The sequence below is a fragment of the Carlito syrichta genome, unplaced genomic scaffold, assembly GCF_000164805.1.
Source record: "Carlito syrichta isolate Samal-C Ts95f unplaced genomic scaffold, Tarsius_syrichta-2.0.1 Scaffold304335, whole genome shotgun sequence".
Taxonomy (NCBI): domain Eukaryota; kingdom Metazoa; phylum Chordata; class Mammalia; order Primates; family Tarsiidae; genus Carlito; species Carlito syrichta.
In genome coordinates, this window is record NW_007248431.1 from 654,614 (window position 1) to 679,605 (window position 24,992).

The 24,992-nt window shown below is 48.9% G+C and overlaps 1 protein-coding gene across 2 annotated transcripts; it reads left to right on the forward strand.

The window, feature by feature from the left end:
• On the forward strand, window positions 1-24,992 carry DGCR8 (DGCR8, microprocessor complex subunit). Of its 2 annotated transcripts, XM_008059696.2 has the most exons (13): window positions 274-1,078; window positions 1,537-1,696; window positions 4,240-4,382; window positions 4,548-4,830; window positions 5,978-6,175; window positions 6,437-6,538; window positions 7,289-7,387; window positions 9,079-9,161; window positions 19,706-19,806; window positions 20,106-20,212; window positions 20,785-20,912; window positions 22,227-22,340; window positions 23,151-24,992. In XM_008059696.2, exons 1-13 carry the CDS (start codon window positions 359-361, stop codon window positions 23,232-23,234), a joined length of 2,322 nt encoding a protein of 773 aa, XP_008057887.1. In that variant the 5' UTR covers window positions 274-358; the 3' UTR covers window positions 23,235-24,992. The 2 variants fall into 2 exon arrangements, with proteins under 2 accessions (XP_008057888.1, XP_008057887.1); XM_008059697.2 differs by lacking the exon at window positions 7,289-7,387 and having other exon boundaries at window positions 1-1,078.

Here is a 24,992-nt window from a genome sequence, read left to right on the forward strand (position 1 = left end):
TAATAGTGATTGACTTTGAACTTGATACCAGGAAAGCAGACGATTTCTGTCATTTTGTGACGACATTTTTCAAATTTCTTTGCAGGTGGAAGAAGAAAGGTGCCATTCTGGCATGAAGAGACTCGCTTGGTCGCCAGTCACTTAAGCTGAGTGCATTGTGATTTCCAATAATTGAGGCAGTGGTTCTAAAAGCTGTCTACATTAATGAAAAGAGCAATGTGGCCAGCTTGACTAAGCCGCCAGCGTGCAGCGCGGCAGGACGCGCCCGGGTCTCATCGGACTGTGCATGTTAGCTGTGTAGATTTATGTGAGGGCTATAAAACTCTGGTCTTTTAAACTAGTCGTAAGTGCTTTTAATATGGAGACAGATGAGAGCCCCTCTCCGCTCCCGCGTGGGCCCGCAGCAGAAGCGGTGATGGAGAGCCGAGCTCGCGCCTTCCACGCGCTGCCCCGTGAGCAGTCTCCACCACCTCCCCTGCAAACGTCCAGTGGTGCAGAGGTAATGGACGTTGGCTCTGGTGGTGATGGACAGTCCGAACCCCCTGCCGAGGACCCCTTCAACTTCTACGGAGCTTCTCTTCTCTCCAAAGGATCCTTCTCTAAGGGCCGCCTCCTCATAGACCCGAACTGTAGTGGCCACAGCCCGCGCACCGCCCGGCACGCACCTGCGGTCCGGAAGTTCTCCCCTGACCTTAAATTGCTTAAGGATGTAAAGATTAGTGTGAGCTTTTCTGAGAGCTGCAGGAGTAAGGACAGGAAGGTGCTGTACACGGGAGTGGAGCGCGACGCGCGGGCGGAGTGCAGTCTGCTCCTTAGCCCTGTCAGTGGGGACGTGCATGCTTGTCCCTTTGGCGGGAGTGTTGGTAATGGGGTAGGCATAGGGAGTGAGGGCGCTGATAAGAAGGATGAGGAGAATGAGCTGGATCAGGAAAAGAGAGTGGAGTACGCAGTGCTCGATGAGTTAGAAGATTTTACTGACAATTTGGAGCTAGATGAAGAAGGCGCAGGCGGGTTCACGGCTAAAGCGATCGTTCAGAGAGACAGAGTGGATGAAGAGGCCCTGAATTTCTCCTATGAGGTATGTTGGCGACGCTCCTTTGGAGGGTCTTAGCAAAACCCCAATTGGGAATTGCAGCGTCTTTGGAAAGCAGAGAAATTTAAAAAGCCAAACCAAAACCCCCTGTGAGTTGGAGTAATGTTAATCTGGAGAAAAGAAAGATGTCAGGAGTCCAGATTTTTTAAGTCTCATAATGAGAAGTTTGGCTGGTGAGTCAGCCTCATACCATCTATCCAGCCTTAGTCAGCAGGTGATGCTGAGATGCACTCCTTGGTGGTATGTGACCCTGGACCAGGCATGTTGGTGTTGGCTGGTGGCTTCATCTCATTTGTTTTTCAGATGTTTATGCGCCCTAAAGGCCATGTAGGCCCCCTGTGAGCGCCTTCTCTCTGTGTCTGTTCTCACAAACACTGCCAAGCTCACCCGGTGCAGGAGCGCGGGTGTCACAGGCTGTGGGGTCTGAACAGCATGTTTTGCAGGATGATTTTGACAATGATGTGGATGCACTGCTGGAAGAAGGCCTCTGTGCTCCCAAAAAGAGGCGAACAGAGGAGAAATATGGAGGAGATAGTGACCATCCATCTGAAGGAGAGACGAGTGTGCAGCCCATGATGACCAAGATTAAGACAGTGCTCAAAAGTATGTTGGTGGGCAGGAGTGATGAGGGGCCAGGGTGGCAGAAGGGTGGTTGCTTCCTGGGCAGAAGTGGTGCCTGGTGACGGGCTTAGGGGAGGCAGGTGATGAGGACAGGACAGTTGTGTCTGAGAAGGGAAACAGACAGGATGCAAGGATGCCCCTGACACATGGTCCAGGTGCAGATCCTGGTGAGTACTGTGGAGACCACAGAGTGGTAGGTGCAGAGGAATGGGGAGGGACTTCTGAGGCAGTCAGGAGTAGGCCTCAAGGAGGGGGCATCAGCATATACCAGGAGCCAAGACCAGTGGCCAGAGGTGGATTCTCAGTGAGGTGACTAGGTGTGGTCACAATCCAGGTTCTGGTTCTACACCAAGTATCACAGGAAGCCAGCAGAAGCTGTCAGGTATTATCCAATGCTTGTTTAAAAGCATGGCTCCTGGACTGCGGCTTGGCACATGAACTCCAGGTGGGCAGGTGTAGGTGGTGAGACTTGGATTTGGATTTGGGGACGGTTGGAAGAGCAGTGAGGAGGCGCCTAGAGTTGTGCCGTGAGGCCTGTTGTCGATGCTTTGTTATCAGTGCAGTGCAGGTATGGAAGGAGTCAGGGTTGGTGGCCTGGAGCACCTGTGAGCATCCTGGTAGGTAGAGATGTCAGGCTCAGTGGAGAAGCTGAAGGAACTGGGTACACAGGTGAGTCCCTAGGCTGTGACCAGGATGCAGAACGTAGCCAGGTGCGACTAGGAGGAAAGTGAGGGGCAGGTGGCATGCAGGTGGCACGCGGCTGCCCATGTGGCAATTCCCAGCAGTTAGGTTCTCTCAAGGGCAGTTGAGTTGCAGACAGGTGGACCTGGGCTGTAACACTTGGGAGTTTGCCTCTGGAGGCTGGCCTGGTACTTTTCTGGTCTCAGCGGTTTGCTCTGAGCAGGTGAACCTGTGTTCATCCCTTGCAGCTCACAGGCCAGCAGGCCTGGCCTGCCCACCTGGATGCTCACAGATGATGGCCAGGCTGACTTTGTGACCATCACTGTCATGGAGGAGCAGCTTGGGTGGACTATGCCCCATCTTGTGCTTGGCTTTGTATTCTCTTGGCTTCTTCTCCTGACTGAACCTAAAGCTGGTGTGAGGCAACTCCCTCTTGGACCAAGCCCATGGGAGTGCTTTGTGGTATGCGTGCACCCCTGACCTGGAACACTCCCTCTCTGGGGTTAACACCTGATAAGAGACCAGGGTGTAGCTGTCAGGCCTGGAGTGAGGGCCCTAGCCCTGAGAATCACCGGCACCTTTTCCTCAGGTGTATTTTTTAGATTTCACTTATTTTTTCCCCTTTTGTTTCTAAATTTTAAATTGTCCCCAATACCTGTAAGAAAATTAAGTTTTAGGCTGGGCATGATGCTCATACCTGTAATCCCAGCACTTTGAGAGACCAAGGCAGGAAGATTGCTGAGGCCAAGGAATTTTATGACCAGCCTGGGCAGCATAACAAGACCCGCTCTCTACAAAAAAAAAAAAAAGAAGAAAAAGAAAATTAGCTGGACATGGTGGTGCATGTCTGTAGTCCTAGCTGTTTGAGAGGCTGAGGCAAGAGGATTACTTGAGTCTAGGAGTTTGAGACTCCATGAGCTATGATCATGCCATTGCACTCCAGCTTGAGCAGCAGAGCCAGACCCTCTCTTTAAAAAAAAAAAAAAAAAATTTTAGGCTAAATCTTTACCTAATGTTCTTTCCAGTAATCTGGTCTGTCAGTGGTAGGTGTCAAGTAGATATTATGTCTGAAGCCTCTTCTTCACAACTGCCTTTAAAGCAAGGAAGGGGTTAGAAGTGGTGTCTTAAAACTAATTTAGAGTTGGGCAACCACCTTGAGTACCCTCCCACTGTGAGAGCTTTTCTGTCCTCAATAAATCCTTCTTAAAAATAAAACTGGGCTGGGCTTGGTGGCTCAGCCTGTAATCCCAGCACTTTGGGAGGCCGAGGTGAGTAGATTGCCTGAGCCCGTGGGTTCGAGACCCACCTGGGCAACTTGACGAGACCTCATCTCTACAATAAATCAAAAATAAGCCAGGCGTGCTAGTGTGCACCTGTAGTTCCAGCTCCGAGCACCGGACCCCAGCAGGTCGAGGCTGCAGTGGCCGGGAGCAGCCACTGCACTCCAGTCTGGGTGACAGAGTGAGACTCCAACTAAAAAAAAAAACTGATTTAGAATTAACTTGAAGCAATGTTTTGTGTGCTGGTGAGCGTATACTCAGTTATAGTAGAGACTTGTCACCTGGTTGCCAGAAGCAGTGGCTGACAGACATGCAGTTTGTTAGCACAGCCTGCCCAGCCCATGGAGTGCCTGTGGCCACGGGCAGGCAGTACAAGAGGAATCCCATGTCCACAGTGCTCTCCTGTGTGGAGGCCTGAGCCGCAGCCGGGACTTGTGTCTTGAACAACCCTGTTTCGTGCTCCTTCTCGTGCTGATTTGCTGTCCTAGGTCCTGGGGGTTTAGCAGTGAGCAAGTCAGTTCTAAGTGCTTTTAAAGTGACTGCAGGGTATTTTCATCTTTGCAGGTCGTGGCCGCCCCCCTACAGAACCGCTACCTGATGGGTGGATCATGACATTCCATAATTCCGGAGTCCCCGTGTACCTCCACAGAGAGTCTCGGGTGGTCACCTGGTCCAGGCCGTACTTCTTGGGAACGGGAAGCATACGGGTAGGGGAGGCCTCAGTCGTGACTTTAGGCTTGTAAGTTCTTAGACCGAAATGTGTATGTCTGCCCATATGGCACCATAGCCAAACAGAGGCCGATGGAAAGCAACAGATTTTTAGACTTTCAGGGGTGTCCTTGTAATTTGTGCTGAAATTTCACTTTCTACAGAAACACGACCCTCCTCTGAGTAGCATCCCTTGTCTGCATTATAAGAAAATGAAGGATAATGAGGAACGGGAGCAAAGCAGCGAGCTCACCCCCAGTGGGGAAGTGTCCCCTGTGAAGCCCTTGAGCCGATCTGCAGAGTTGGAGTTCCCCTTAGATGAGCCTGACTCCATGGGTGCTGACTCGGGCCCCCCGGATGAGAAGGACCCCCTAGGGGCTGAGGCAGCCCCGGGGGCCCTGGGACAGGTGAAGGCCAAAGTTGAGGTGTGCAAAGATGAATCAGTCGGTAAGTGTTCTGAAGGAGTTCAGGACCTGTCTGCAGGAGTGCTTCTGCACCCATGCCCTCCCCAGGACTCATTTTCCTGCTGAAGGCCATCATCCCTTGTTCCTAGTTGTGTCAGTGAGGGGGGAGCTGTGCGTGGTCATGCTCATGAGCTGGGAAGCTCTTTCTGCTCTTAAGAGAACCTGCCCGGGTGCAGCACCCAGGCCCATACACCACTCAGCAGGGCCTGCGCAGCTGGGGCTGCTGGGAAGCTTGCTACCAGCTCTCCCCACTAGCCTTTGCTAGCTTGCACGGTCTCTCCTGAAGTCCTGCTCATGGGGCATTGCTTTGGTTTGTCCTGATGAGCCTAGAATGAGCCTCTTTAACCCTTGAACTCAGTATTGGGAAACCGGCCCTGTTCTTTGGATAGTTCCCTCTATAGTCCCACAGGTGCTATTTGGATGTGTGCTTGTGGTTCTCACTCTCTCTTCCATGTCCCCTCGCTTTGTTCTACTGTTCCGATCTAGTTCTCTCTCGATGGGGCAGAGCTCTTTCAGCCTACCTGCTGTATCGCTTTCCAAGAGCACTTTTTGCTTTCTGGGTTTCTGGTCGTTTGTCCATTGCTGCCAGCCTAGCTCATAACTCTGGAGTGTGGGATACCCTAGAACTGTGTGAGTCAGGTGCTCTTGCTGAGGTTTGGGGATGGGATGTGACAAGTGCAAAGGCCTCCAGGCCCAGGTGTGCTACTGAGTGCAGAGGTGGCCAGGGTGGCCAGAGGGAAGAGCACTGTGGTCAGAGGGGTGCCAGGTAGCTAGAACACATGGAACTGAGCTGTTGCTGACAGCTGGACACTGCTTTGATACAGAGAGAAGGTCCAGAGGGCCATCTGATGTTTTTTTAAAGCTTCCTTTTTTCCTCTTCATTTATATATTCTTGTTCTTTCCCCAAATAAAGTAAAAGAGCATCTCTGAAATGTGTCCAGAAGGGACCTGCCAGAATAATTTGAGTTGACAGAGTGAGGGGTCTGTCTTTGCTTTTCCTGCCTTTTGAAAGGGACGGGGAGAGGGAAATGGGTGTTACATGGCCTGGGCTGTCCCATGCACTGGACTGTGGGAACTTGACTCCTAGATTGAAAGTTGAGTGATTTGGTTCTCTTCTCACTCTTGGACAGACCTTGAGGAATTTCGGAATTACCTGGAGAAGCGTTTTGACTTTGAGCAAGTTACAGTGAAAAAGTTCAGGACATGGGCCGAGCGGCGGCAGTTCAACCGGGAGATGAAACGGAAACAGGCTGAGTCTGAGAGGCCCATCCTGCCAGCCAATCAGAAGCTCATCACTTTATCTGTGCAGGATGCACCCACCAAGAAAGGTGAGCTGGGCTTCTACATGTTCTTGTTTGCAAATTGGTTGTGCTGTTAGTTCTAATTTGATGTGTTTGGATCATATGTTCTGTGAGTTGCATTTCATTCAAAGCTTTTATTTATCCTACAAATGCAGCAGTTGGGCTAACACTATGGGGGTGGCAGAGCCCTTAATTAGTGACTCACTAATGGGGGACACTGCCAGGCTACTAGGGTGCTGCTTGCAGCAGCACCTCACGCAATTATTGAGATAGTCTTTTTTGTCACAGAGTTTGTCATTAACCCCAACGGGAAGTCTGAGGTCTGCATCCTGCACGAGTACATGCAGCGCGTCCTCAAGGTCCGCCCCGTTTATAATTTCTTTGAATGTGGTAAGTTTGACCTTCCCCATTTCATTCAGGACTGGGAAGGGGGAGCTGATGCTTGCTCTACTCTACAGGGATAAAATGAAGGGAAGGGCAGAGAGAAGCAGATAGGGGGAATGGCTCTGTTTCCCCTACAGTCTGTGTCCTTCCCCTCCCCCCCATTCCCACCCCATCTGTCTTGCTAGCTCCTGACTCCTTGTTATCACGGACAGGTCTTAGGGAGAAGGCTTCCCTGCTATGCATTGGGTCCTTTCTCTGGTCTCCTGCACCCAGGGACTGAAGGGTCTTTGGCCTACACTTTCTGCTGGCTCTGTCCTATGGGCATCCTCATCACATGTTTGTGGAGACCAATGTGTCTTCACTTTGGAAGCTGAAGCCTGGGGATCACTCACCCTTTGGTTTGTTGCTTCTCTGGCAGACCACATCTTGTGCTTCCCCACCTGATAGTCCTATGTCTGTCTTCCATAGACCTTGATCCCTGTCCTGGCAGCTCAGTCCCCAGGCTCCTGCTTCCCCGGGGCTCACCATTTCACCATCACCATGTCCCTTGATGTTCCTGACTGTGCCCTCTGCCACTGATTGCTGTGGTCCTATCTCCAGCCTCAGGGAACCTCCAAGTCTCTGCAGTCGAGCAAAGACGTGCTCTTTGCCAGGGAAGCCATTGAGTGCTCTTTGGCTGTCACTGTGGGCAGACTGTGTGTGCATGCACTCTTGTCTTGGCAAGTATGTTTTAAAACAAGTAATTTTAATTTTAAGAGAACCCAAGTGAGCCTTTTGGTGCCTCGGTGACCATTGATGGTGTGACTTATGGATCTGGAACTGCAAGCAGCAAAAAACTTGCGAAGAATAAAGCTGGTAATGTGCTTGCCTGGGTGTCACAGGGATCGCTGACTTGTTTAGGGAGGGACTGAGCCATGGTGGCAGGTGGGGGGGGTAACAGGTGGGATATGTTCGTTTTACTGACATCATTATCTACCTTTATTCTTAAAATTATATGCTCCTGGGAAAGAACTCAAATAGAGTAAAATGTGAGACTTCACGGTAGAGGGCCCATCTCCACTGAGTGCAGCTGGCTAGTATGTCCTTCCCTTGTTCTGGCCTCACAAACATTTGGGGCTGAGCTGTAGTCATCCATGTGGGCCATGCTGGGCACATGCTATAATACAGATTTGTTTTTAACAAAATGTGGGCATTTGAGGAGAGAGGAGGGGTGGGTCTGCATGCCATCAGCATCTCCTGGAGTGGTTTGACATTGATGAAGACTGTTTTCTGAGTCCTTCAGACTCCATATTTGGAACTCACCACTCACTGCACATAGCAGAGTGCATCTCCAGGAAGGCTTGTGTTTTCTGGCTAAAGCCCACTGCTCCCGTGTCCTTGCTGTTCACTACCATGCCCAGCACTAGTAATTGTTAGCATTCTTTCACAGAAAGCCTTGTGCCCCAGCATTGGGGTTGTCTGACCTCTTCTAAGGAGTGAGCCACATTGCGGGGTGGTGTTGAGTACCTTGGCCCTTGCACCCACAGGTCAATTCTTGAGGTTTCTGCCATTTTCATGTGTCTTCTAGAGCAGGTCTTGACAAAGCAAGAAGTGTGTCAGTTTCATTCCAGTCTCAGCAGTTCTTGGGGACAGGGAAATGTTTGCTCATGGGACTTGGTGTTCGTTTCTTTTGATGATGAATGCTGAGGACAATTGGGAGCCTTTGTACTATAGTTACTGTCTGTCCTTCCTTCTGTGCAGCTGTCCTGGTTATGTACACTGTGCCTGAGATCACCAGGAGGGTCTGCTTTCCATATCAGAGACAGTCTGCTTAACAGATCTTTTCAGCTCAAACTGGGCATAACTGAGGTCTTGAGTAGACAGTGTATGCACAGTAGGGCCTGGTGTGGAGTGGAACTGCTCTGGGGTGTGGCCTTGTGCTCGTCCCTCTGTGGGGTCACTACTCTTCCCCACATGCTGGAATCCCCTCCATAGCCCTGACTCTGGCTGCCCTCTAGATATCTTTGCTTAGAAGTCTTGCCAGCACCCACAGCTCCACAGGGGCAGGTTGTGCCCTCTGGCCTTTGTACCTACCCCCTTCCAGTGGCCATCCCTGTGCTCTGCCCTGTAGATGCTCCCTCTAGAGTGTCCCCCTAAGTCTGACACATTTCCCTGCCCACAGCAGCCACGGCTACTGCTGCCTGGTCTGGATGCTACTGTAGCCTGCTCTCAGGCTTCCCTGCTCTGTCTAGGGCTCCCTGAGCTGTATTCTCACACACTGCTAAAGTGATCCCCTAAAACACAGTTCTGAACTCCTCCCTGCCTGTTCCCAGGACCTTAGGGTGGGAACACATGCTTAGTGTGGCTTGTGAGGTGTCCTACAACCTGCTCCACTGTCTCCTTGCCTCAGGATGGGGTTTTCCTTCTGTCATCTCCTGACCCTGCCTCTGAAATGCTGCTACTCCTCAGGGACTTTGCTCATTACTGAGCCATGTGGGATGGGATCCCATCCACTATGGGAAGAGGGCAATACCTAAGCCTTACCTACAGGCTCTTGTTTTTTACAGCCCGGGCTACACTGGAAATCCTCATCCCTGACTTCGTTAAACAGACCTCTGAGGAGAAGCCCAAAGACAGTGAGGAACTTGAGGTGAGTGTTGTAGTCCTACCTTGCTGGGAGCTGTGACTACAGTGTGGCCACTGGGCTTTTGGCACAAGCTGGGACTGTCCACGGACCTTTCCCATGCTCTTTTCCATGCCCTGTGCCAAGGATTTAGTCATCAGCCTCCAGATTCTTCTGTCTGTTTGCATTTCATAAAAGGGGAAATTTGCCTGTTTTTATGCAGGCAGAGAGAAAAATGTCCTTTTTGTTGGGAATTTTTGTCCCTTAGGTTTTGCAGCAGAGTGTATACTATGAATATCGGTTCATGATGGGAATGAACCTGTGGGGCAGAGTCTATACAATTTAAGTTGTTCTTTATACAGTTGTCTCTTGAACAATGTGGAAATTTGAGGTGGTAACGCCATGTAGTCAAAAATCCACATATCACTTTAGATTCCCTCAAATTCTAACTACTAATAGCCGACTGTTGACAAAAAAGCCTTACTGATAGCTTAAACAGTTGGTTAACATATATTGTGTATGCTGACATATTATATACTGTATTCTTATAATAATGTAAACTAGAGAAAATGTTATATTATTCATAAAGTGGAAGCAAATCATCATAAAGGCCTTCATCCTTGTCGTCTTCATGCTGAGGAGGAGGAGGAAGAGGAGGAATTGATCTTGTCTTAGGGTACCAGAGGGGGAAGAAAATCTGTGTGTAAATGGACCCAAAAAGTTCAAACCCATGTTGTTCAAGAGTCAACTGTATGAAGAACCATTTAAAGCCAGTTGTAAACCTTGTTGGTTAAATGGTTATTTATTCTGAAGACTGTCTTCTAGTATATAATAGCTTTATTGAGATTTACTTACCATGAAATTTGACTTTTTAAACTATTCCCTCCAGTGGATTTGTGTATATTTAGAGTTGTGAAACCATCACAACTATCTAATTTTAGAATATTTCATTAACCATGAAATAAAATCCATACCCATTAGCAATCTATCCCAGTTCTCCCTCATCCCTGGAAACCCCTGATCTGCTTTTTGTCTCTCTATATTTTGATTCTGGACATTTCATTTAAATAGAAGCATACAGTATTCCTTTGTGACTAGCCTTCCTCAGTGTGCTGTGTTTCTTGTGGGGTTTTTTTTCCAGATTGAGGAAGTTTCTTTCTATTCCTGGTTTGCTGAGAGTTTTTATCTGGAATGAATGTTGGATTTTGTCAAATGCTTTTTCTCCTTCTGTTGAGATGATCATGAGTTTTAATCTTTTATTAATATTGTGTATGATACTGATTTTTGAACCTTAAACTAACCTTGCTTTCCTGGGATAAATCCCACTTGGTCATGGCATATAATCATTTTTATACATTGCTGGATTTGTTTTGTTAGTATTTTGTTAAGGATTTTCACACCTGTAATTTTAAGGTATATTGCTTTTTTTTCATGTGATATTGGGGTAATATTGGCCTCATAAAATGGGTTTAAACGTGCTCCTTCCTCTTCTGTTCTGTAGAATAGTTTGTGAAGGATTGGTGTTCATCTTTAAAATATTTGATAGAATTCACCCAGAGAAACCATGTGGGCCCAGGCTTTACTTTGTCTGAAGTTATTTAGTTACTAATTCAGTCTTACTTGCTACAAGTCTATTTAGGTTTTCTATTTCTTCTTGAGCTAGTTTTAGTAGTTTTTTTTTTTTTTTGAGTTGGAGTTTCATTCCATCGCCCAGACTGGAGTGCAGTGGCCGCTCCCGACCACCGCAGCTTCGACCCACTGGGCTCTGGCGATCCTTCCACCTCAGCCTTCCGAGTAGCCGGAATTACAGGCACGCGCTACCATGCCCGGCTGATTTTTGATTTATTGTAGAGATGAGGTCTCGCTGCCCAGGCGGGTCTCAAACCTGCGGGCTCAGGCAATCCACTCACCTCAGCCTCCCAAAGGTGCGGGATTACAGGCTGAGCCACCGAGCCTGGCTAGTTTTAGTAGTTTTTGTCTTTCTAGGAATTTTTCTGTTTGCTCTAGATTATCTAATTCATTAGAGTATATCTGTTCATAGTATTCCCTTATGACCTTTTTTTATTTCTGTAAAATTGTGATGGTCTCTGCTTTTCTGATTTTAGTAATTTGAGTCTTTTTTTTTTCTTGGTCATTCTAACTAAAGTATTACCATTGATCTTTTCAAAGATCCAGCTTCTATGGATTCGAGTTACTGCATCCTTTTCTTTCAGCCTGAAGGCCCATTAGTATTTCTTGTAGGGCAGGTCTATAAGCAGTGAGTTCTCTCAGTTTTTATTTATCTAGAAAATAATTAATTTCTCCTTCAATTTTGAAGCATAATTTTACTGGATAAAGAATTTTTGGTGGACAGTCTTTTTCTTGAGAGTGAGGGTATGTCATCCCATTGTCTACTGACCTTCCTGGTTCGTAATGAGAAATTTGTTGTTAATCTTGCTGATACTTATGTGTGCTGAGTTACTTCTCTTGCTGCTTTCAAGATTCTGTCTTTGGCCTTCAACAGAGGTGTGTAGGTGTAGATTTCTTTGAGTTAACTCTTGTCAGAGTTTGACTTTAATGTCTTTCATCATACTTGGGAAATTTCAGCCATTGTTTCCTCAAATATTCTTTTTTTTTTCCAGTCAGAGTCTCACTGTGTTGCCCAGGTTGGAGTGCAGTGGCACACTCACGGCCACTGCAGCCTCAACTTGCTGGGCTCAGGTGATCCCTCTGCCTCAAATACTCTTTTGGCCCTTTTATTTCTCTCCTCTTTCTGGTACTCCCATTAATGTAAGTTGTTATGCTTAATGATATCCCACAGGTCTCTGAGCCTCTATCCCACAGGTCTCTGAGCCTCTGTTGTTTTTTTCTTCATTCTTCATTTCTGTTCATCAGAGTGGATAATGTCAATTATCCTATCTTCAAGTTTGCTGATCTTTCTTCTCTGCCTGCTCATATCTACTAGTGAACCCCTCTAGTGAGTATTTCATAATGTCTATTTCTGCTGATAGTCTCTATTTGGTGACATGTTATACTTCAGTTCTTTAGACATGGCTTGTTTTAGTTCTTTGGGCATGTTTATTTTAGGAAATTTAAAACTTTTATCTGGTAAGTCCAACTTCCTCAGAAAGAGTTTGTGTTACTTGCTTTCCCCCCATGTGTGGGCTATCTTTATTGTGAACTGGACATTTAAAATAATATGTGGTGCTTGCTTCAGCAGCACATGTACTAAAATTGAAACAATACAGGAAAGATTGTGGCCCCTGTGCAAGGATGACACACAAATTTGTGAATCATTCCATTAAAGGAAGGGGAGAGAGAAAAAAAATGTGGTGACTCTGGATATCAGATGACCTCAAACTTCTCAAAGTTGATTGTTTTTGCTATTTGTTGTTATTTTGTTTATTTTGTTTAGTGACTCTATCAGTTTACTAGGGCTGCTGTGACCAAGTATCACAAATTGGGTGACTTAAACAACAGAGTTTTATTGTGATAGTTCTGGAGGCTAGAAGTCCAATACCAAGGTATTAGAAGAGCTGGTTCCTTCTGAGGGCTGTGAGGGAAAGTGTTTCTCTCTGGTTTAGGGATAGCAGTCTTCGTGTTTATGCCTTCCTCCCTGCATGCATGTTTGTCTCCAAATTTCCCCTTTGTATTAGGACACCAGTCTTCCTGGGTTATGGCCCACCCTAGTGACCTCATTTTAACTTGATTACCTCTGTATGTCTCCAAACAGTCATATTCTGAGGTACTAGGGGGTTAGTATTTCAGCATGTGATTGTTGGGGTGACATAATTTAACCCGTAATAGTGAGTTTCCTAGACTAATTTTGTGAAGTCTGTATTCTTTGTAATATAAGGCAAAAGAAGTCACTGTTCCTTTAGCTAAGTAGTCACTTGATTGAACAGGGATTTTCTTAAATTCTCTGAACCAAGAAGCCTCCTGGCCTGTGCCGAGGGGCTCTAGGCCTGTGGGCCTGTGGGCTCACCTGTAGAACTCCAGTGCTGACAGCTGCCCTCCTACACAGAGCCTGCAGGTCACCCAAGGGAGAGGGCAGGGCTTTCGGGGCTTTTTTGGGCATGCATACAGCCACTCCTCGTGTCTGCTGGAACTTTTCAGAGTCTCCTGTGGACATCTTCTCTGGCATTTCATTCTCATGTGTTTAGCCAGCCTTTTGTGTGCCCATCTGGCATCATAGCTGCAGTGTGAAATGGATGCTCAGGACCTGGGTGGGCTCTGTTCACTGGGTTAGCTCTGAGTGAGGTCAGTATGGACAAGTCCTGCCAGAAGGCTTTCCAGAGGGTGATTGGATGGGTCCCATAGTGACTGTTACCTGAGCTGGGGTCTCGGGATCTGTTCTGCCCTCTTCAGTGGTTCCCACAGAGTTAGGGAGAGCATAGGAATAGGGCAGGTTACAGTGCCATAAGATGTCTTGTTCTTACCAAGAGTCCCTGGCTTCTTTTGAATAAACGCTCCTCAGATTGTTGAAAGCCTTTATTTAATTTCCAGGGTTCTAAAAAAGTTGATTGTGACGACTTTTGTTAGTGTTCTTGTTGCTTTTATGAAGAAGCAGATTTTAGAAGTCCTTATTTCACCATTCCAACAGCATTTAGGATGAATTTTTAAAGTTTTCTAATCTTTGTGGACTGATTCTTGTTAGGTTGGTAAGCTGAGCTGGTGCTGTGGGTATGCAAAGAATTGTACAGAATTTAGATTAGAAAAGAAAGTGTATTTAGAAAGTAGATTGGAAACGAGTGTATTCACTTCTCAAGTGAAAGAAGGGACCAGATGCTTAAAGGAAATGGCGAGGAATGCTTGAGAATGAGGGGTTTTTAAAGGCTTTCCTTTAAGGGACCAAGGAACTGGAGTTGTTTAATTTACAAAGAGCGTTCCTGTGGAACGTGGGTGTGAGGGGGTTGTCGTTGTCATGGTAATTAACTGTTTAGTATTGCAGCAGCCTGAGTTTTAGGTAATTGATCATGTAGACCGGGAAATGGGGCCAAGGTTTGTAAAACAAAGTCTTAAGACACAAACGTTAATTTTTGAATGTCCTTGAATTTAGGGAACCAAAAGTTACTTAGCTGGGAGTGTATTGTTTATGGGTGAGATAGCAGGAGGGCTGGGGTAGAAAAACATTCTTGAAAGATTGCTGGAGAGCTGGAGCCATCATGACCATCTATTTCTTTCATCTTGGAGACCAGGTGGTTTGTCATGTAAACAGGAGGACTGGGTTGATAGCTAGAAACACATCCTTGGAGCAAAGATGTTAATTATAAAAATCTTGGTGCCAGTTACTGAAGGTAGGTTACAGCTTTACCTATCAGTGACCTTAGAGGAGTTAATCAAGCTTACCTCAGAGCAAGAGAGTTAACACAGCCTATTAGAGAATAAGACATTATTCACTACAATAAGATAAAAGTATGAGCCAGTGCCAAGCCACCTGTCCAAAATGGTCAGGGAAACTCCATTTTGGTTTTTGTCCTTTTGATACTATTATAAAATGCGGTTAAGTGTCCTCGGCAGTGTATTATTGCTCTCAAGTTTGTAAATGTTTTCTGTGCCTTACATAACATATTTTGTTGTGGATGGCCACAAACTGGCCTCACTTGGACCAGGCACGATCTCCAAACACTGGCTTCTCTAGGAAAAGTCACATTTCAGTTCTTTTTCCGAGTGACCCAATTGTGGGTAGGAGGGTTCTCAGGGAGGCCTCCAAGGTCTTCTGGAGAGCCACTTGCATGGACTCCCACCCATAGCCTGTCAGGATCTTAGACTGGACTGTCACAGATGATCGGACCTGGGCTGTGCAGGTCTCACACCACTGTCTTTCATGAGTAATAGTCCTGCCTGTCTTTTGATATGGGATGGGAGAATGTGTGTGAGTGACTGTGGGTTCTGGCGCCAGGAGGTGGCACAGCTAGGGGTTTAGTTCTCAAGCTATGAGAAGCTTTCCAGAAACCACATGGGAAAGCTGCCTGAGAAGGAGGACATTCCCCAGATGAAGAGCATGGGGTCAGGGTGCTATGTGGTGGTATTAGCTGGGCTCAGAATTCCCTGCTAGACTTTGCCTGTGGGACTTTCCACACTATTCCTCCAACCCTTTGAGGCCACCGGAGTGTCCAGCAGTTTAGTGTTCACGCTGTTTACCTGGAGTTAGTGTCAGACCTCACATGGTAAAGACCCAGTCCCACAAGACTGCCCCCACTTCAGATGCTAGCTGTAAATGCTCCCCCACCCTTCTGCCTGGCATATCACACATTCATAGCTTCCCACTACTACTACTACTCATGAATTTGCTAGAAGGACTCAGAGAATTCAAGAAAACATTTTACTTATACTTGTTTATAATAAATGGCTGAAAGGTCCCACCTATTAATTGTACATTTGATCTTGCTTCCCTCCCCCTCACCTGGAGCCACTTATTTGTATAGCTTAGTTGTGGGGTTATTTTGAATGGAAACTCCTCAGGGTTTCAGGAGCTGTGTGTTGGGAATTAGAGTCAAAGACTGGGTACATTTATTATTACACTTGAGGATTAAACTCTGACTTCTTTCTTTTTTTTTGTTGAAGTTTTCAAGCAAACTTTATTTAGAAAGTAAATGAGAGAGAGAGAAAGGGAAAGAGAAGATTCACCTCCCCAAGGTGGGGGAGGGAGCCAAGGCTAAGGAAACCGACTTTTTTCCTTTATCTTGCCAAATTCCTAATTAAGGGAACCTGGGGAGACAGGTTTTTTATTTAATTTTAATTTTTTTTAAATTAACATTTCATATATAATGTGGTTTATTTTCCAGTCTGACTTTGGCATACCATCACATAGCAGATAAAAAAAATTAAAGTATTTTATGATCCTGTAAAGCCGTCTCTTGGGAACTCTCAGAGTTCCAGGTACCTTTTAAAATACTTACCTATTCTCTATGAAGTGTGCCACCTATGAGGCTTCTTCTTCATATTTAGAAACTTGAAATTTTTCTGACTTCTTATCTCAACAGGACATCTCTACTACTGATTTCAAGATTCTGTAGATAAGAGCCTGACTCTTGCTACTCTTGCCTATAACCTGCAAGCCCCTCCTCCCTAGATGTCCCACCTTCCTGAGCCGATCCAATGTCAGTCTCACATGTATTCGTTTATGGTTTTTCTAGAGCTTATGTCCTCCTAAAATATATGTAATCAAGCTGCAAATCAGCCACAGCAGGTACATGTTCTCAGGACCTCCTGGGGATGGGTGTCGTGTGCCTACATTAATTCACATTTGGTTCAGAATAAACCATCATAAATATTTTATAGTTCGGCGTCTTTTGGCAACTATCCCACCTTTTGTATGGGCCCCCTTGAGAAGCTTTTTGACCCTTCTGATTTATTGTACATATGTGTATCTGGTTTTCCCATTTTAAAATTTGTCACAGGAAAAAGTCACTTTTCCTCCGTTGGTGAGGGTTAGATGGAGCAGCATTCTCTCCTAGAAAGTTTCTTTTTGTGGATCCTCATAAGGCTATCTGGTTGCAGGGGCTGGAGGCTGGCCTCCCACCCATGCCCAGCAGCCTGTGCAAAGAGGTAAACACATAGAGGTCCCAGGTGACCCTTGGTATTGCCTGGGCAATGGGGCAGCATCTCTTCCTTGTGTGGACTCTGGGAATGGGCTGAGATGTTTGGTGGGCTAGGGAAGCCCTAGGGCTTTTGGATGTCTGTGGGATGTCACCTGTGCGGTGTGTTGGCTACCCTCCACTCTGCATTGCGGGGAAGGAGAGTCTCAGTGCAAAGTGTGTTTGATTGAAAAGGGAAAAAGAGGAACAGAATGGGCATCATTTCCTTTTCACAAAATTTGTGGTGATCTCTTCTTGGTACTTTGTTGTGGGTTATGTGGCCTGGATTGGATGGCTCAGGGCTCTTTGCGAATTCAGGCATTAAGAGACCAAGTGTTTTTCATTTGTTTTCAGTTGTAACTTCTTTAACTTGATATAATTAGTGATGTTCTTTTCCTGGGATGAGTCTTTCCTGGGCATGGCATATATTCCTTTTTGTGTGTTAATTGACTTCAGTGTGCTAACACTGTTGCATCTCTGTTCCAGAAAGATGTTAACCTGTAGATTTCTGTACTGTCTTTTCCCGGTGTTAATAGCATGGAACCCTGTTATGAAATAAGTTGGGAAGGGCCCCTCCTCTTGAGTGTTTCAAGAGGGTGGGAGATATATACAGATATAGAATTGGTATCATTTCTTTTTCAAAGTTTGGGCATGGAGTTTTCCTAGTGGGAACTTTTTTTTTTTTAAGTCGGGGATCTCACTCTTGCCTAGGCTGGAGTTCAGTGGCATGATCATGGCTCACTGTAGCCTCCAACTCCTGGGCTCAAGCAGTTCTTCCACGTCAGTCTCCCAAATAGCTGAGACTATAGGTGTGCCACCACGCCCAGCTAATTTTTCTGTTTTTTTTATAAGTGAGATATCTTGTTTCCCAGGTTGGTCTCAAACTCCTTGTCTCAAGCAGTCTTCCCATCTTGGCCTCCCAAAGTACTGGAATTACAGCCGTGAGCCACTGTGCCTTTCCTAGTGGAAACATTTTAACAACAGATTCCATTTCTTGAATATATATAGGGCTTGAATTGACATAGGGCTGTTCAGGCTATTCAGGTAGTTTGTATTTTTCAAGGCTTTTGTCCATTTTATTTAGATTATTCAATTTATGGTTGTTTGGTATCTGCTCCCTGGTAGTCCCTTGATTTCTGCCAGGCACAGAACACTCGGATTTCCCCTGTGCTGTTTGTCAGAAGCGACAGGGACTTGTCTGCAGATCACTTCTGCCACTCCTCTGCTTTCATGAGCTGGCACCCCCAGCAGCATGTGTGGCCTTTGGCAGCTTGGTACAGTCACCCTGGCCTGTGTGCTTCTGAGTCTGTTCTCCAGCTGCACACATGCCAGCCTCAGCTTCTGTGCAGTCCAGGTTATAGGGTGTGCAGGGTGTTCTGCCTGCTCAGTCCTGATACCAGGCCCCCCAGCCCAGGAACTGACTACCCATAAGAGGGCAGGTTTTGAGAGTCTTACTAGTCCTTGAGGTTCCAGGGCCTGCTGTCCTGTGAGTGACTGTACCTGCAAGTGAACCCATGCTGATGTGGACACTTGAGAGGAGACCTGTTTGAAGACAGTAACCAGTCTGTGCCCAGAAGATAGCCCTCTTGCCAGCCTCAGCAGTCCTCAGGGATGGTGCTGCCCTCCTCCCACGTGGCTGGAAGTGAGTCTGCCTCCTTGCCATGGTGGAGGAAGGGCGGAGGTGTCACCTGCTACCTTGGCTGCTGGGCCACTGCCCCTGCAGAGAAGGCCTGGTGACCTGTGTCGCCTGCACAACAAGGCACATGAATCTGTTCTTGGATGCTCGCGCATGTGCCCATGGTCTAGGCCTTAGGTGTCTCTCACCTGTGGCTCCAGGTCCCTGAAGACCCCTCCAGTAAAGGGTTGGTAGGAAGCGCTGTGCTGGGTGGCCTTGGGGTGGGTCCCTTTGGCTTGTGACTCCATTTCTTATCTGGTACAAGCATGTAATCTGTGTTTGGGAGAAATGAGCCTTTGCCCCAAATCTCAGGGTTCTGTTCTGTGTTGTATTGAAGTGGTCGTCTCTAGGACCTCAGAATGCACCTTTGGAACTAGGGCCAGTACAGAGGAAAGGAGGTGGATGAACATGAGGGCACTCTGCAGGAGGCAGTTGGCTCTTCCTCCAGTCTGTTGATGTCTTTTCGGAAGAGGGGAGAGAGGAAGGTAGAAGGCCATGTGAAGAGCAGGCTGGTGGCCAAGGGCTGCCAGGTGCTTGCAGAGCTAGGAAGGGTCTTCCCCGGGGGCTTGAGAGGGCACACCCTGTAGAACTGAGGGGGAAACCTGGAATTCTGAGCCACCCAGGTGATGATACTTTATTAGGGCAGCCCCACCAGGGAGATGGCCTGTGCTTTGGAGTGGGTGGCAATACCTCCCCTCCACCCAGGAGGGCTCTCAGCTTCAGCCTGTGTGAGCTTGGCCCCTCACAGCTTCCCTGTGCTGTGCTGTGCGGTTTCTTTTTCTCTCAAGTGTAGCTTGCTCACTGGTTTTCCCATTATCCTTGCCCTTCTGTTCTATGATCAGAGTGATGGGTTGCAGAGCCACCATGATGCTGTTGACCCCTAGGTTGGTGCTCCAGCAGCTGTGTGGGGCTGGGGCCTTTCTCCAGTGCAACGCTGGTGCCTGGCTGCCCTGCTTTCTCTGCCTTCTTAGTTCTGACTGGGAAGGCTCTTTCTGAAGGTGGCTTCTCTTTAGAGTTCTGAGAATGGTGCCTGTTGATCATGGTCAGATTCAGAAGAAGTGTCTGTCCTTAGTCAGTCGACTGTGTTCCTAGGGTCTCCTTGGGGCACCAGACTCTGTTCCACTATACTCAGGGGAGCAGGGAGTAGGAGGCCTTGGAGGTGGGCAACTGTGAGGTATAGAGTGTCTCCCAGTGGATTCAACGCAGAACTGTGGGAGTGTGATGTGTTCAGGGGAGGTACTGAGAAGATGCCAATCTGGGGGAAGCCAGCAGCAGGGAATAGCCCCGAGAGGCTGGCAGGCCTGGTCAAGATTCATGGTGTGTGCTTTGTGTTGTAGTATTTTAACCACATCAGCATCGAGGACTCGCGAGTTTATGAGCTGACCAGCAAGGCCGGGCTGCTGTCTCCATATCAGATCCTCCACGAGTGCCTTAAGAGGTAGGCTGGGCAGTGTCTTCCCTCAGGTCAGGTCAGGGACCTTCTTTTTGGTACCCCATATCCTCAGTGGAAGTTTTTTCCAAGGCCATGACATTGCTCACTTTCCCTGGGTACACAGAAGCCCTGTGGCCTGGTTGTCTGATTGCCCATAGGGTTGAATAGAGTATGTCAAGGATTCCCTCCCCATCAGCTAGAAGCAGTTTTGATCAAGGCTTGGTCTTTCTCTTAGGGGAGCCTTTCAAGGGCTGAGCATGCCTCCTCAGCAGTTGCTGCCTGTTGTCTTTTGTTTTCTCTGAAAGAAACCATGGAATGGGTGACACGTCCATCAAGTTTGAGGTGGTTCCTGGTAAAAACCAGAAGAGTGAATACGTCATGGCGTGCGGCAAGCACACAGTGCGCGGGTGGTGTAAGGACCCCTCCCCTGCTTCCCAATGAGCACTAGGGGGATGTCGGGTGGGTGACCCTCAGCATGGCTTCCTGCCTCTGTGTGGGTCCCTGGCCACTACTCTGGGATTGCTCCCAATCTCTGGTTGTGTCATTGCCTGCTGCATATTCAGCCCAAGGAGTTACTGGTGGCTGTCCTGCTGTACCTCCTGTGTCTTCCTCCTGTTCCTTCCCCTGTCCTTGTGGTGGGAGGAAGGGCCATCCTCCTAGAACAGCCAGTAGGACATTGCTGCTTCCCTGCCTGGAAGTGTGGGGTTGTGGAGGAAGGCCTCTCAGTTGTGTGATCTGGGGTGGGACCCTCACCTCCTGGAGCTTCCAGGCTACTCTCGTGGTGGCTGGGTACTGTGAGACTCGGGTACCTGGAATAGTGCCAGAGTGCTGTCCCCACTTCTGTAGAATGTGTCTCAACTGGCTCTCAGGGTGCTGGGCAGGAAGGCTTGGAATGGCAGGGAGCTGGTTCTGTCTGGGCTGGGTAGCCCTGTGAATGCTGGTGTCTGTGGCCCCCTCCTCCACTTTTGCTTGTCTTCTCTGTAGGTAAGAATAAGAGAGTCGGAAAACAGTTAGCCTCACAGAAAATCCTCCAGCTGCTGCACCCACATGTCAAGAACTGGGGGTCCTTACTGCGCATGTATGGACGTGAGAGCAGCAAAATGGTCAAACAGGTAACTGGCCCCTGCGCAGGTTCCAGGGCAGTCTCTCTGTTCCTCCTCTTCCTCCCACCCTGAGCTGGCACCTGGGGCTGCATAGTCAGGGACAGAGTTTGGCAGCTTATGGCTGCCTTTCTCCTGTGCCACATCTGTGGCTTTGGTTAGGGTGCGGGTCATCCCCGCCACATCTCCCTCCCTAGCCTGGGGTCACTGAAGTATGAGTGATCAGCACCATCCTCTGTGGGGAGGTAGCCAGAGTGCATGACAGGGCCAGGCGGGAGATTCTGGTGGTGCACCTGGCTTGGAGGTATGCAAAGGCTCAGCCTGGCCCTTCTCATGCAGCCCTTGTGCCTAGTTGCTGCCCACTGCTAGAGAAAGAGTGAGTGTGTCAGGGCAGCTGTCCCTGGTACCATTGCTGATCCACCTTTGCTTGAAGAGTACGTAGGTGCCATCTGTCCTGTTTCTGCTGTTTTGGCCAAGATTTCAAAATGTGAGCCCATGCTACACTTGCAGCAGGAAGGAAGTGCTGGGAGATGGGTATTCACAGTCTTCGTTTTCCCTGATGTTTATTGAGACTGTCTTGGGGACCAGCATCCTGGTTGGTGGAGGGTGAGCCTGCTGGTGGAGAGTCCATAAAGAGGCCCTTGCTCTGGGCATGGCAGGGCAGGGTGAGGCAGGCTACATAAACACAGAAACTTCAGGGTAGACATTTTTGGGGATGGGTTGAAATGCAGCTAGCGCTTGTTGTTGGCCCCAGTTGGAGAGAAAGCAAGCCTTACTGTAGCCAGGGTGGGAAGCTAAGCTGGGACCCCAGCTGGCACAACCTTAGCACAGGGAGCTCTGGAATCCCATGGTACAGCAGCACCCTCAAGGATGGCCTTTTGAGAGAGGAGGCCAAGGATGGCCCTATAATGTTCTGAGCTAGGGAGTGTGCAGAGAGTTTGGCCTGAGGGCTGGGCTGTCCTTTTGTCATTGTACTGTGCCTGCTGCTGACTTCATGCTCTGATCTCTCAACTCAGGGGCTTCAGGCACCAAAAGCAACCCAACCTTTTTTCTCTGCCCAGGGCAGGAGGAAGCACAGGTTAGGGTTAGGGTAGCCAGAAAGCAGACCGGTTAGCCATAGGCGGCCCCTCGCTCTCTGCTGCTGCCCTCGTTTTCTGCTGCTGTCTTTCAGGCCTTGCAGCCAGGCATTGTCCAGTGGTGGTAGTTGTGCAGCTGTGTCGCTGCATCTCATGGCTACCACGTGGCTGCCAGGCCTGGGGCAGCCTAACTTCGGGGGAGTGGGGCTCTGAAGCTGGGCAGACCTGAGCATGTGACCTGTACCCCCAGGAGACCTCAGACAAGAGCGTGATTGAGCTGCAGCAGTATGCCAAGAAAAATAAGCCCAACCTGCACATCCTGAGCAAGCTGCAGGAGGAGATGCGAAGGCTGGCTGAGGAGAGGGTAAGCCTGCCCTGACGCTCCTGCGGCCACTGCCCCCCCCCAGCGCTGGCTGTCCTGTCCCAATGCTGGAGAGTCCTGGCCCTCCTTCCACATGTGCTTTGGCATGTGTGACTCAAGTGTGTAGTTATTGTGTTAGAGAGCGGCAGGTGGCCTGCTGGTTGGTGAGAGGTGTGGCCTCAGGGCTGTGTCCCGCCTGTGCCAGGTATTTGAGGGCAGGTCAGTGTGTTGGCCAGGGTCCCAGTGAAGCTTCCTAAAGCACCTTTGGTGCCCTACTCCAAGAGGGGCCTATCAGGAACAGTGGTGTGCCCTGTCCCCAGACATGGGCCACGTGGCCATGTACAACCCTATCTGGGTCTTTTGGGTAGGAGCTTTTTTAGGTGTGGCATTTCCTGGGCCTATGTGAAAGCCCCAATAGGCATTGGCTGCCTGTGCTTCCTCAGGCCAGGGGTCACCTCCCTCCTGCCTCTGGTTTGGGAAGGGGCTGTGGGACCCAAGGGCAGCAGACTTCAGCTAAGGAGAAGGAGTTGCCTGGGTCGTGGGGCAAGTAAAGGCCAGGCTGGGGAGATGCTCATGGGGCAGGCCTGGCTTACTGCTGAAACTGTACCGTCCTTCACTTCTGGGTGCATCCTGGTGCCCTGGTGCTCTGTGGTGGCATTGTGGGAGACCTGCATTCCTGGCCTGGCATCATAAGCAGTGGCACCCTGGGGGGTTCAGGGGTCCCTGGCCTGTTGAGCTTCCCTTCCACCCTGGGCCATTCCAGAGCTTCTTGCCAAGCCCCACTCCTGATTTTCCTGGCCTTTGTTCTTTTAGGAGGAGACTCGGAAGAAGCCCAAGATGTCCATTGTGGCGTCGGCCCAGCCTGGTGGCGAGCCCCTGTGCACCGTCGACGTGTGAGGGAGGCGGTACAGGTCGGGGCATGGGGGCCACCAGTGGCACTGCTGAGGAGACTGCCAGGCACATGTCGCCTGCTGTAGCACCGGGCCTCCGACCTAAGCTTCTCCCATAGCCAGCATATCTGAGGCCCGGCCTGAAGGTGGAGGCTCTGGGCACAGCACACCATGGAGCAGAGCCTCTCCTCGGAAACGGCTCCCTGGTCCAAGGGGATGAACTCTGTGCAACTGCACTGCTGAGAGCCAGTAGCTCACAGATGGCATCGCCCCACTTGTGTGTCCTTGCTGCAGACTGTTTCTATGAAGGTTTTCATGAATTTTAGTACACAGTACGCACTGACACACGTGATACTTGGATGGCAGATGAAACGAGAAAGGACTTGAGTCCCATGGCTGTGGTTGGCCCATAATGCCAGGTGGCCCCTGTGCCCAGGACTCTCATGGAGCCACTGCAGGGACCTGGTCATAAGGTGCGCGCAGCACCCTGTCCCCCACCTGCCTTCTGTGTTCTCCCTTTTTCTCTAAAAAGTTATAACAGGTAGAAAGGAGTATTTGAGACCTTTTGGTTTAGAGTAAGCAGAACTTTAGCATCAGAACTACTTTTCAGAGATTGCAGGCATGCCATCAAGGCAGCACTCTGACCATGACATGATGCCATCCAGGATGCTGTCCTGCCAGCCTCCTGGTGCTGCCCTGCCTGCTACGGGCTGCAGTCCTTCTGATCAAGTCTGTGTCCTGAGCACTGCCCTGGACACTGAGGCCCCACCTTCGCTGGCCTCCAGCCACAGTGGTTTTTTTATCAAGATTTTGCACAGTCAAGTCCATCTGTCCACATCAATTTTTAAAGCTTTTATGATATTTTAGCATTGAAAAGAAACTTTTACTGTGAGAGTAGAAGGTAGATTTGGAATCATGCATTTTAGCAAGTGGGCTTGTTTAAACAGGGAACTGGGGCCTTCAGTGCAGTCTATTTTTGATTCAGAGCCAGCAAGCATGTGGTGTGACTGCCCCCCAGGGATGACTTGCCAGATGTCACTGGCATCCGCCCTGTGTGGCTAGGCTGGTGTCCAGCTTGTTGCTTGACCAGCAACTGTGCTCGCTGGCAGCCCCTGGATGGGAGTGGGGCAGTGGAAGTGTGTTCCTGCCAGGGTCCAGGTATGAGCATGTGCTCAGGCCTCTGGGGTGGTAGCCAGCTGTTGGCCTCATCCCTAGCACCCATGCAGGGTTCTGTGTGCTTGTGGCATACCACCTGATGCAGGAGTCCAGCATTCTGTGGCATTTGTCCTGTCCCTTACCATGTCTCCCATGGGTGGTATTGACAGCATTTTTTTTGTCAGGGAAACAATGTCAGCTTGTGGGCCACACACAACACATCCCTCCCTCACCAACTGTGTGACCAAGGTCAGCACAGTTGACCTTTAAAAAGGAAACCCCCAATCACGTTGCTGTAATTAGATACTTGCTTTGGTCTTGCCTCCTGTCTACAGCTGTGAATAATCATTGGCCTGTGAGTGCCCTTAGCCAGATGCGCCTGTGAACCAAAGCCTCGTGCACACATGTTCCCTGGAGGCTAGGGAGTCTTACTGCATCCCAGATGCTGTCACAGCAGGTGCTGTCATGCCCTCGTGGTGTCTGTGTCCCCTTCTGCTAAACGTGGGTCCAAGTCATGTGTGCACAGCCATGCTGCAAGGCTGAGGCATTTGGCAGCCAGAAGGCAAGTCTTAATTGTCTGAATGCATAAAGCAAACTGTCTGAAAGGGAA